At 38.9% G+C, this 13,449-nt stretch overlaps 2 protein-coding genes across 2 annotated transcripts; both read right to left on the reverse strand.

The window, feature by feature from the left end:
* Positions 1-1,228: 1,228 nt before the first annotated feature.
* LOC138883993 (uncharacterized) lies at positions 1,229-6,863 on the reverse strand. Its single transcript, XM_070164728.1, has 9 exons — positions 6,414-6,863; positions 6,104-6,177; positions 4,990-5,701; positions 4,805-4,818; positions 4,456-4,692; positions 3,907-4,310; positions 2,275-2,417; positions 1,606-1,688; positions 1,229-1,520 (listed from the first exon to the last, which is right to left on the reverse strand). The coding sequence occupies exons 1-9, from the start codon at positions 6,861-6,863 to the stop codon at positions 1,229-1,231; spliced, it is 2,409 nt and encodes an 802-aa protein (XP_070020829.1).
* A 94-nt stretch (positions 6,864-6,957) lies between these two features.
* Positions 6,958-9,135, reverse strand: LOC138883994 (uncharacterized). The gene is made up of 4 exons (XM_070164729.1): positions 8,571-9,135; positions 8,095-8,345; positions 7,819-7,999; positions 6,958-7,535 (listed from the first exon to the last, which is right to left on the reverse strand). Exons 1-4 carry the CDS (start codon positions 9,133-9,135, stop codon positions 6,958-6,960), a joined length of 1,575 nt encoding a protein of 524 aa, XP_070020830.1.
* Positions 9,136-13,449: the final 4,314 nt, after the last annotated feature.

The raw sequence follows: 13,449 nt of genomic DNA on the forward strand, positions 1-13,449 counted from the left end.
ATTTACACACCCGCGGCGCGCCCCGCGATGCCCCGTGCGACGCGTACATGGATTGGACAGAGGCAGAATGCATTTTAACGGAGCAAAACAATGCAGCGAAAATATTTGCACTGTCGCGCCATATTTTGCGCTGCTTCATTTTTTCATTTGTTTTGCTATCCGGGCTTGCTTTGTGACCCCCGAACACGATCCCGACTTGATTTATTTAGCTTTTACTCAAACTTCAAAGCCCCAAATCAATCAAATTCATCCCAAAGTTAGTTCTTAAGTCGGATTAGCTTCCTGCAACACCACACACTTAGACCCCACACTTAGACCATTGCTCGTCCTCGAGCAATTAACATACATTTCACATAAGGACAACCTTTTTATCAAACAATTTCTCTAACAACACATGCCAACACTTAATTACCAATTCATAATAGTTCAATCCTCAAGACATGACTCACAAGTGCCACGCATTTTCATAACTTGCTCACTTACTCTAACACAAAGGTCAAAATGTTTCCTTGCTTTCACAAATCATGTGCCCTCCCACAACTAATATAGACTAGTTCCTCTCAACATAGTATTCTCAAATATTTAGGAACTCAAAATAGGAAGAATTAACTCACTCTTAGAATTGAAATTCATGTGCAACAGATGACATACCATATGTTTGCCCCTAGTGTAATACTCTACTAATTGAGCTTATTCAATCAAGGATCAAATAGGACTTTAATTGGTTATAATGCAGGCTGATGAAGGGTGTGATAAATATAGAATGTAGTAGCTACATCTCTTTGAGCACTTCATCTATACACCATTTCATTTCATAATTTCAGCATTACTTTTATGTTAAACCATCTCCAACCTTTTTGAGATTTTTCATACTAACAACAAATCCCTTTTTCTTTAAGCACCATAAGTTAGGGAATGTTACTACTGAAAATTCATCCCTATATATATACATATATATGAATTATTCTTCACTCTTTTTTTTTCAACAAGAAGATCTAGGTGGGATATAAACTTCTTTTAGGATTACTTACTATCTATCAACACTATATTCTAACAAAACAAACTAAAAGCAATTTTAACAAACTAAACAAAATCAAACAAAATACGAAAGATATAAAATTAAGTACATTACAATAGGGGCCAACCACCCCACACTTAAAAAATTTGCATTGTCCCTAATGCGAAAAGATCAAAAATAGATCAGAAAAGACTCCCTGAGGCCATTGGCCTAAGCATCGTCATCATCAAAAGTGCACAAATATTTTTCGTCATCTGAGGGAATAGAGTTCACATCTTCATCCGGTGGGATTTGTCCATGCTGAGTCATTCCTAACCACTGTTGTTTGAAGGGAGATAAAGGGTGATTTTGTTGCAACTCTTCCAAGTTCACTTCCCCTCTAGAAGCGCGAAGGCGCAGGTCAGCAAATAATATCTGCAAAGTCTCTTCCACTTGGACAATCCTTTGATCGGGGTTAAGTGCAGCTGCAGGCGGATCTATCACGGTTGTGACATCAAGTGCCCTGATAGGATATGTTACTTCTATCCGCTGATCATAGTGATACTCTTCTTCAATAAAGTGCGTCCGCAATAACCGAGTAATCATACTCGGATAGTGTAGGTGGCGTCCTCGAAAAGGTCTCACCTTTGACATGTGTTCCAGCATGATTTTCCAAGATCCACCTGCATTCCTGTTAAAAATGCATAAATCAAGCAAACCTTTAGTTTTGATACGTCAGTATCACTTTGTGTTGGCATGATTTTGGCATTTATTATCTTCAAAATGACTCGTGCAGGCCGCTGGAATGTTCCTTTTTTCATTTCCTTGTGACACTCATTTGTATCTCTAGTCCACACGGCAAAGGAATCTTCACCACATAGTTGTCTGCAGATGTCCGGGTAATCTGGTCTACGCACGAACCTCTGGAACACCTTATGTGAATGTTCAATGAAACCCATTATTTGATTTATGACCTTTGACGAAAATGGGATCACTCTATTTCTGACCTTGACTTGATAGCTGGCATCTAAATCACCGCCCGGTTGCCAATTGGCATAAAATTCTTTTACCAAGTTGATCTTCACACTATCACCTTGGCGAAACAACCCTTCAAAACTCAAAGCTCGAATGTTAGTATATATGGCATTATACTTACGGGCAAGCTTTGCTTCATCTATGGCAACTTCTGAGGTTGGTGGCACAGCATGGACGAAGGATTGGAACCATTGTATTGTATGGGCTGGAATAGCTCTGATGCCATATTTACACTATGGTACCTCATCTGCATCAAGGTCAAAGTGTTCCTCTTCCTCCTCCACTGGTGCCGGAGGTGGTGCCCTTCTACCTCCACGTCGGCTAGTAGATGCAGCCTCAGTTAGGCCAGCGTTTGATCTTTTGCTTGGGCGCCGAGACATTTTACCTACACAACATGATATATTAGTTAAAGATACACAAAATTATTTTAAGAGCAAGTGGAGTAAATACCCCACACTTATGTTATATCATGTTGACACTTAGGATGTATAACAGGGATTCAGACTACCCTGTTCTTCAATTAGAATGATATAATGCTTATTGGCCTACCCGATCATTAAAGAGACTTGCAACAATTAAAAATAAAATAAAAATCAAAAACTAAGCTAGATTTTACAAGCTAAATTAATATTAAACATAAACATAAAAAGAAATTTGTCTATTTTACAAAATTCAAAATTTATATACAAAATATACTACATAGGCACATTAGCACGAATCTTACATCTCATTTTTACATAAAGAAAGCGAAAAATTGCGGCTTGGCCTAATGTTATAGTTTTTCTCAAGAATAACATCTCACAATGCAATTTGTTTCTCAATTTGCAACATTACTCAATTTTATGTCACTTAGACATTTTAACAAACATATTGTAAGCATGTCTTTTTTTTCCTTAAAATTTCAACTTCAAAAGAGGCCTAATCACCATATCAACAACACCAATATGCCTCTCATCACAACTATAACATCACCACATATTCACAATAATATTCAATACACAATTTTTCACTTTTTTTATATGCATTTTCGGATTAGTACACTCCTTAACAATCTTCAACAAGAAACTCAACTCATTTCACCTCAACACACCTTCAAATCCTCCATAACCCCATAAAGAATATACAAGCTAAGTTTCTAATACTCTTTTTAACAATATTAACAAAAGAAACTAAAAGAAGATTATGAACACAATTCTTGCTAGGGTTTATACAAATATACTTGAAAATAAGAAAGAAATACAAAATGAAATACTACTAATTTGAAGGAAAAGAGAGAAGAGAATACTTACCTTGCAAGAAGAAGAAGAATTTGTGGATGAATCCTTGTATGAAATTGTTTGGTTGGGGTGCTTGAGTTTGGTGATAGAGAAGAAGAGAGTTTGGGGAGTGAAATAATGAAATACAGGGAGGAGGTTTCGGATTTAAGTAAAAAAAAATCAATTTTTTTAAATAAAATTGGTCTGTCGTGGCGCCCCACGCGGCGCACCCCGCGGCGCAGTAGGCCATTTTTTTTAGCTGCTCCAAAATTTTTGTATTCTGCCTCATTTGTGCAATTTTGCCTGGCGCGGTGTGTGGCACGACGCCCCATGCGATGCGGTAGGCCAAGTTTTCATAGAGTTAGCATATTTTTTGATTGTTTAGCTCACCATTCACCCCTACATCATTGTACACTGATTTTATGCCAAATTCATGCTTGCACCTGACTAAAAATATTATACATATAAAATCTAATAATTCTAAACTACAATCAAGCATTAGTGATGTTAGTCATTGGGTTGCCTCCCAACAAGCGCCTAATTTAACGTCGCGGCACGGCTCAACACGTCATTATGCATCAACCAAATCTATCGAGGTCTTGTGACGTTTAATATCACCATCCCAATATTGTTTTACTTGCTGCCCATTTACCAAGAATGTACCACTTGAATTTATGTCCCGCAATTCAACTGTTCCATGAGGAGTTACATTTACCACAACGAAAGGGCCTGCCCAATGGGACTTTAGCTTTCCAGGAAAAAGTTTTAGCCTTGAATTAAATAAGAGAACTTCTTGACCCGGCTTAAACTTACGATGTTGGATGTGCTTGTCATGCCACCTCTTGGTCTTTTCTTTATATAACTTGTCTTCATAAGCATGTAACTGAAACTCATCAAGTTCATTGAGTTGTAGCAGTCTTTTTTCACCGGCTAAGTCCATATCCATATTTAGCTTTTTGATTGCCCAATAAGCTTTGTGTTCTAGCTCAACGGGTAAATGACATGCCTTTCCATAAACCAGCCTGTAAGGAGAAGTACCTATTGGAGTCTTGTATGCAGTTCCGTAAGCCCACAATGCATCTTCTAACTTACCGGACCAATCTTTCCTTGCACTCACTGTTTTCTCCAAAATCTGTTTTACCTCCCTGTTTGACACTTCAACTTGACCACTCGTTTGAGGGTGGTATGCAGAAGCAACCATGTGTCTTACCCCAATTTGCTAGAACATTTTTCAACAATTTGTTGCAAAAGTGTGTTCCTCCATCACTTATCAACACTCTTGGAGTTCCAAAGCGTGTGAAAATGTGATTCTTTACAAAGCTTACCACTACCTTTGCATCATTAGTAGGAAGAGAAATGGCCTCCACCCACTTAGACACATAATCAACTGCAACCAAAATGTATCTGTGCCCATTAGAATATGGAAATGGTCCCATGAAATCAATTCCCCAGACATCAAAGAGCTCTACTGCCAAAATATTTTGCAAAGGCATTTTGTTCCTCTTCATGATTGTACCTGTTCTTTGACACCTGTCACAATTTTTAACAAAAGCATGCACATATTTAAACAATTTTGGCCAGTAAAAACCTGATTGCAAAACCTTTTATGCAGTTCTGTCTCCACCATGATGACCTCCATAGAGAAGAATGACAGTCATGCAATATTGCATTCATCTCCTCCTCAGGGACACACCTTCTTACCAATTGATCTGCACATTGCTTGTATAGAAAAGGCTCGTCCCACATGTAGAACCTCACGTCATGTAAGAATCTTCTTCTATGATCAGCTGTGAATTCTGGTAGAGTCACCCCACTTGCATTGAAATTCACATAATCAGCATACAATGGGGTTTCATCTGAAGTGATGGCTAGCAAATGTTCGTCAGGAAATATTTCTTTGATTGATTCTCTTTCAGTAACATGGCCTCGATTTTCCAGCCTGGATAAGTGATCTGCAACCTGATTCTCTATCCCTTTTCGATCTCGAATCTCCATATCAAACTCCTGCAAAAGAAGAACCCATCGGAATAACCTTGGCTTGGCATCTTTCTTTGCAAATAAATACCTGATAGCTGAGTGATCTGTGTAAACTATGACTTTGGTTCCCACTAGATAAGACCTGAACTTATCAAATGCCCATACTACTGCGAGCAACTCTTTTTCAGTAACAGTGTAATTCATTTGAGCTGGATTATGAGTTCTGCTCGCATAATGAATGGAGTAAAAGATTTTCTCCTTCCGCTGCCCCAAAACAGCTCCAATGGCTATATCACTTGCATCACACATCAACTCAAATGGAAGTTTCCAATCTGGAGTAATGATAATTGGTGCAGTAACTAATCTTCTTTTCAGCTCACCAAATGCTTTCAGACAAGCATCATCAAAATTGAAGGATGTATCTTTCTCAAGAAGCCTGCACAAAGGAGACGAAATTTTTAAAAAATCTTTAATGAAACGACGATAAAAACCTGCATGGCCCAAGAAACTGCGAATGCCTCTAACTGATGTCGGTGGAGGTAATTTTTCAATTGCTTCCACCTTTGCCTTGTCCACCTGCAATCCATTCTTGGACACTTTATGCCCTAGGACTATGCCTTCTCTTACCATAAAATGACATTTTTCCCAATTTAGTACCAAATTTGTTTCTTTGCACCTAGCAAGTACCTTGTCAAGATTCATTAAACATTCATCAAAAGAACATCCAAATACAGAAAAATCATCCATAAATACTTCCACAAATCTTTCAACCATATCAGTAAAGATAGCCATCATACACCTTTGAAAAGTCGCAGGTGCATTGCAAAGACCAAATGACATTCTTTTAAATGCATATGTCCCATAGGGACATGTAAATGTGGTCTTATCTTGGTCCTCTGGGGCTATAACAATCTGATTATATCCCAAGTAACCATTGAAAAACAGGAGTATTCTTGCCCAACTAATCTATCAAGCATTTGGTCAATAAAGGTGAGAGGAAAATGGTCTTTTCGGGTGGCATTATTCAATTTTCTATAATCTATGCAAATCCTCCACCCAGTAACAGTTCGAATGGGAATCAGATCATTGTTTTCATTTGTTACTATGGTCATTCCTCCTTTCTTTGGAACACATTGGACTAAACTTACCCATTTGCTATCAGAGATTGGAAATACAATACCTACATCAAGCCATTTAATCATTTCTTTTCTTACCACCTCTTTCATGTTGGGATTTAGGCGGCATTGTTGTTCTATGCTCGGATTGTATCCTTCCTCCATGAGAATTTTATGCATGCAAAAAGCTGGACTAATACCTCTTATGTCAGACATTGTCCATCCAATTGCTCTTTTATGCTCACGTAGTACTCTCAGCAATTTTTCCTCCTGCAATTCAGACAAGTCAGAAGAAATAATAACAGGTAACGTATCAGAACTGCCCAAATAAGCATAATGAAGGTGAGAAGGTAAAGGCTTTAGTTCCAATTTTAGAGCTTCTTCAATTGATGGCTTCGGAGGAGGACCATTTGGTCTGTTCAAAGGTTCATAGGGATTTAAACCTTTCATATATTCACATGATGCATTCAAAATATGCTTCATCTCTTAAACCTCATCATTAATCTCCAAACTCTCGAACAACACAATTGCTTTCTCTAAAGAATCTTTCAAATATACACTTGGGGCAATAAGTTGCTCATCCATCTCCATGACATATATCATAATGGCGAGGAAGTTGAATTGCTTTGTATACATTAAAAACAGCTTCCTCGTTGTCAACTCTCATGATCATTTTTCCCTCTCTTACATTAATTATAGTATCACATGTAGCCAAGAGAGGTTTTCCTAATATAATAGGAACTTTTTCATCTGGTTCAAAATCTAAGATAATGAAATCAGCCGGGAAAATGAATTTCCCAATTTTCAGCAGCACATCTTCAATCACCCCTTCCAGGTAAGCTATGGACCTATCTGCTAGTTGCAATATCACAGTGGTGGGTTTTGGAGCTCCCAACCCCAATTTTTTGTACAAGGACAATGGCATCAAATTTATGCTTGCTCCCAAATCACAAAGTGCATGGCCTACATCAACATTGCCTATTCTCACAGGGGTAGTAAAGTTGCCAGGATCCTTAAGCTTTTGAGGAAGCTTATTTTGGACCCTTGAAGTGCACTCCTCAGTAAGTGCAACTATTTCAAATTCAGTCAATCTCCTGTTGTTAGCCACAATATCTTTTATGTACTTGGCATACTTTGGAATATCACGAATCGCATCTACCAACGGAATATTCAATTGAATCTGACTCAACATAGAGAGAAATTTGTTGAACATGCGATCATCATTCTTTTTCTGCAATCTTTGTGGAAAAGGTGGTGGTGGCCTTGGAACATTCACAGGTGCTGTCTTTCTTTGCTTCCTGTGTTGCTTTTGGAATCAATTCACCTTCAGGTATAGATTTTTCTTTTCTCTTCTTTGGAACTTCTTCTAATTCCCTTCCAGTTCTAAGTGTAATTGCACTAACTTGCGGATTTTTTTCTGTATCACTTGGTAGAGCACCTGCAGGTCTAGTATTTTGATTTGCAGCTAGCTGTCCCATTTGCCTTTCCAAATTTCTGAAATCAGTTCTGAGTTGTTGATTGTCATGCAACAATTTCTTCAACAAATCATGTGTACTTTCTTCTATCTGCTGGGGTGGCCCTTGAGGTTGATTAAAATTTCCTTGGGGTTTATATTGGTTCTAATTTGATTGATTTCCACCCCAAGAGAAATTAGAATGATTTCTCCAATTTGCCTTGTAAGTGTTCACATATTGTGCATGTTGGTTCATCGGACCTCTGCTTTGTTGTCCCATATAATAAATAGATCAGGATTCCTTGGGCACATGTCACTTGTGTGATTGTCACCACACATTTCACAACAAATCGACATTTGTTGAACATGTTTCAATTGTTGTGTCTGGTTCATTGTCATTCTATTCATTTGATTTGCCAATTTTGCTATATCTGCTCTCATGGCTGAAAAATCATCCAGTTCAAGTACCCCTGCTGCTTTCTGTTTCATTGCTCTCCTTGGTTCTTCCTCACCTTGCCAATTATGATCATTAGCAGTGAAGTTGTTTAGTAGAAGTTGTATTTCACTATATGGTCTCGCCATGCAACTACCTCCACAAGCTGAATCAAGATTCATCTTTGAAGTCTCATCTAATCCATCAACAAAAGTATGGCCCAATACCTCATCAGTTTGACAATGATGTGGACAATCTAGGAGTAGTTTCTTGTATCTTTCTCAAGCTTGGCGAAGAGTCTCACCATCCCGTTGTTGAGACCCAAGAATCTGGCTCCGCAAAGACTTCGTCTTTTTAGTGGGGAAAAACTTGATTAAGAATTTCTTTGCTAAATCATCCCAAGTATGGATTGAATTAGCAGGCTCCTTCTGCAACCAGTCTTTAGCTTCCCCCAACAATAAAAAAGGAAACAAGGTTAGCCTGACATAGTCCTTGGAAACATTTGGATAGTTGTAAGTATCCGTGACTTCCAAAAAATTCTGAATGTGCCTTTGCGGGTCTTCATGAGATAGACCTACATATTGCCCAGTGGACTGAATCAGTTGTACCATGTACTGTTTAAGCTCAAAGTGACCAGTGATATCAGGCTTGACAATAGCCTGGGTCATATTAGCAAGATTTGGCCTTGCAGCTTCTATCACCGGACGCCCTCCATTACCTACCATCACTGTTGGCTGTGGTTGAACTAAAATGTCCAACTCTCTTTCTGTTTTGTATCTAGCTTCCAACTCCTTCCTCTCTCTATGAAGTGTTCTTTCAATTTCAGGATCAAGAGGGAAGAGATTGCTTGTGCTTCTACTCCTCTGCATTCAAGAGAAGATCTTGCGTGATACAAACAAAGTGAACTGAAAATTAATACTTAAACCAATAGCTGATAAAAGTTTAACTTAGTCAAGTAGCTAATTTCCAAGTCCCCGGCAACGGCGCCAAAAACTTGTTGCGACCAAAACACTCACGCAAGTGTACGCGATCTTCAAGTAATATAGTAATAAGTAGAGTATTGTTCCCACGAGGACTTGTTATTAACTTAACGACTGATGAAAACTCAAACAATTATCGATTCAAGCTAATTCATCACAAAATACATAAATAACCAATTTACAATTTAACTAGTAGACAAACAACAATACAACGCAAAGTTACTACGCCACTTATGAATTTTTCTTTTAACAATTAATAAAGGAGATATCCCGGGGTTATGGGCTTACTAGAGATCATACTACGTTTTTAGCTTAATAATAATTTATTGAATTATCTGGGTTATTGATTATAGGGTTAATAATATCCATAAGAATCTGTCGATTTCTTATGCGCCTATTCAAGTTAAATTAATACCTATATTTCTATGGTATTAATATTAACTCAAATGCATTTACAAATCATATTTCTCAACCAAACAAGACAATTAAGTATAGTTCTATCTTAATCGAGAATCTTTCACCTGATGCCCAGGATCCAGATCTTGCTCTATTTGATTCTATATGCAATCAAGAATTTCCTTTTTCAAGTTTAACTCAAGATTCGTAAATAGTATTTTACTGTTAGCTACGCAGTAAAATAATTAACAGCAGAATCAAATATACAACCCTTAACGATAAATTCAAGATCATCAATCTAAGCTTCAAACAACATAATCATCTAACACCTATAACCCTAGAATATTTGGATTTTTAGCCACTCATAATTATACAAACATCAACAATAAAAATCTTAAACATAATATGAGTAAATACTAGGAGAAGGTTTAGAAAAACCCTTTTAATCCTTGATCCAAGTTGATGTTCCTCCTTGATTCTCTTCTTCAAGATGAATCTCCTTCCTCTTTTTCTTCTCCAAAAATAGGTCTGCCCCAATAATGGCACTGATTTTGCCTTTTTAATCGTGTAGCAAAGGGTTTTGACAAGTATGCCCTTTTTAGTCCGAAATAGAATAATTTTGTGATTTTTACACACATGTGGCGCGCCCCGCGACGCCCCGTACGACGCGTACATGAATTGGACAGAGGCAAAATGCATTTTAACGGGGCAAAACAATGCAGCGAAAATATTTGCACTGCCGCGGCACTCCACGCGGTGCGGCAGTGCAATATTTTGCGCTGCTTCATTTTTTCATTTGTTTTGGTATCCAGGCTTGCTTTGCGACCCCCGAACACGATCCCGACTTGATTTATTTAGCTTTTACTCAGACTTCAAAGCCCCAAATCAATCAAATTCATCCCAAAGTTAGTTCTTAAGTCGGATTAGCTTCCTGCAAGGCATAAAGCATGAATTTAGTACAATTCATTATCATTTAAGCTCAAACCTTTGTAAAATGCAATAATTAAAGTGTTGTTACAACGACTAAAATACGAGTTTTTAGCCTATGATCAATAATCCGATGCTAGACCACTGAATACAGGAGGCTTGTACTTCTTGAACCTCTAAAGCCTCAGCTGCTCATCCTCGGAAATTGTTGCCCCATCCTCGGGCTGATCTTGGACTGTAGGCTGTACAAGAATAATCTCAGGGACCTGCTCAACATGCACTCGCTGCTCAGGAGTGCGGGCGGTGGGAGCCTGTGCTCCTCCCCCGGCCTGAGATGTAGCTGCAGCAAGGGAAAGCATCCCTGCCTGAGCCAAAGTGGTGTACATGCTCATGAATTGTGCTAGAGTCTCCTGAAGTGCTGGAGTTGTAGTAGCAGTAGGCGTATTAGGTGCCTGGACTCCAGCTGGAACTGTTGGTGGTACCTCGGTGGCAGCTTGCACATGTGCTCTAGTTGTACCACGTGCGCGTCCTCGGCCTCTACCCCGACCCCGGCCTCTGACGGCTGTAGTAGGAGGCGTGGGTGCCTGATCATCTCGGGTAACACGTGTCCTCACCATCTGTGAGAGAATAGAAGACATAAGTTTAGAATTGTGACATCAAATCTCGCACGATAAGAAAATCAAATAAAGTGGAATTTTCCTAATAGTTACATAGCCTCTCGCAGATAAGTACAGATGACTCCATACCAATCCGCGAGACTCTAATAAACCGACTTGTGATTCATGACTCCTATGAACCTAGAGCTCTGATAATAACTTGTTACGACCCCGGTTCGCCCTCCATGAACCATCGTGACGACACCTAGTCTCTACGACTATGTAAGCCTAACAATGTGGAAAATAAACAAAATTGCAGAAGAAATATTAAAAACCAAAATAGTGAAATAAAATAGTGTTTAAAAATGCCGCTCGGCATACACAATATCAGTTCTCGAAAACTAAATACACTTCCCAAAATTCGGAATCTCAGGATCACAAGCCTTTGAATATCTACAAGTATCTAACTCCAAAATATCTAACAAAGGAAAGAAAATACAGAAGGACTAATACTTAAAAGGGAGAGTAGAAAGGGACTTGTTGGTCTGCGGACGCGGAAGATATACCTAGGAGTCTCTACAAGCACCTCGTCTCAAGCGTGATAAGTCTGAGTGGAGGTACCTGGATCTGCACATGAAAAACATGCACAGAAAGGGCATGAGTACACCACAGCGGTACTCAGTAAGTGCCAAGCCTAACCTTGGTCGGGTAGTGACGAGGAAGGTCAGGGCCCTACTGAAATTAAATGAAATATAAGGTGTGACAGTATAAGATAAAGCAATACAGTTGAAAGATAACGATAAGAATTAATACAGGATAATAAGGATAACTACAACTGAAACAGGGGTAAAAACAATCACCAGGAATACCACTCTTCACAAAGATAATAACCGGGGATCTCTCAGTATCCTGAGGATCTCTTGGTACCCTCAATATATGCCAGAGATCTCTTGGTATCCCGAGGATCTCTTGGTATACTCAATATATGCTAGGGATCTCTTGGTATCCCGAGGATCTCTTGGTATCCTCAATACACGTGTTGGGGATCTCTCGATATCCCGCATCTCAGCTCAAATCATAAAATACGTACAGGGGATCTCCCGAGATGTTGTCCCGTAGTCCCAAAGTAAAACACAAAGCAATAACATAAAGAATACTCAATTAAACTCAATTTCGTACCAAGTAAAACAGGTAAGTCTAACCTAACATGCTTCACATAATACAAATAAGGCAGTTCAAGCAATAAGGCAATTAAGTCAATTAAACATGCTTCTCTAAGCTAACAGCAGGCTTAAATTTCAAGTAGAATAAGCAGGAAAGGAAAACACAATTAAAGCTACTTTAGTGAAAACAGGATTTTCAACAATTAGAATAAGTACGCACTCGTCACCTCATGTACAAGGCATTTCAATTACCACAAATACCAAATCCTAAGGGGAATGTCCCCCACACAAGGTTAGGCAAGCCACTTACCTCGAACTGGCTCAAATCAATCCGAAACCACGCTCTTGCCACGAGTACTCGACTCCAAATGGCCCGAATCTATTCAATTTAATTGCATAATGTAAATAACACTTCAAGTAACTGATTCTATAAATAAATTCTAAGCTAATACGCGAAATTAGGTAAAATTACCAAAACGCCCTCCAGGCCCACATCTCGAAATTGGGTAAAATCTACATTTTCAGAGTCCTCATACTCTCACGAGTTCATTTATATCAAAATTATCCCAATAAGACATCAAAATCGTTATCCAAATTCAAATGTTAGGTCTAAGAACTTTTCCAATTTTTCTTCAATTTTTCCACCCCAAATTCGAATTTGAAGGATGAATTTAAGCATAGATTCATGGAAAATAATCAAAACCGAGTAAGAATTGCTTACCCAAAACACCCAGGTGAAAATACCTCTCAAAATCGCCAATCCCGAGCTCCCAAATCAATTTCTAACTTTTTGACACTAAACCCTCGAAACTCTGATTTTCTGCCCAGCAAATCCGCATCTGCGGTACTGCTTATGCGGTCAAAGGGACCACTCCTGCGATTTCCACTTAAAACCCCTTCACCGCACCTGCAACCCAGAGTCCGCATCTTTGGTCACGCAAGTATGGTACATCACCCGCTTCTGCGGTTCCCTGTTTTTTCTTAGCTAGCCGCTTCTGCAGCTTAATTCCGCATCTGCGGGAGTCACATTTGCGGCCTCCCAACCGCAGATGCGGTTATGGCAATAGCCCAAAGAATTTCAGCTGCAAACTCTAAGTTTCCAACTTCCCGTTAACCACCCA

This window comes from Nicotiana sylvestris, chromosome 12 (genome assembly GCF_000393655.2).
Source record: "Nicotiana sylvestris chromosome 12, ASM39365v2, whole genome shotgun sequence".
In the NCBI taxonomy this organism is placed as follows: domain Eukaryota; kingdom Viridiplantae; phylum Streptophyta; class Magnoliopsida; order Solanales; family Solanaceae; genus Nicotiana; species Nicotiana sylvestris.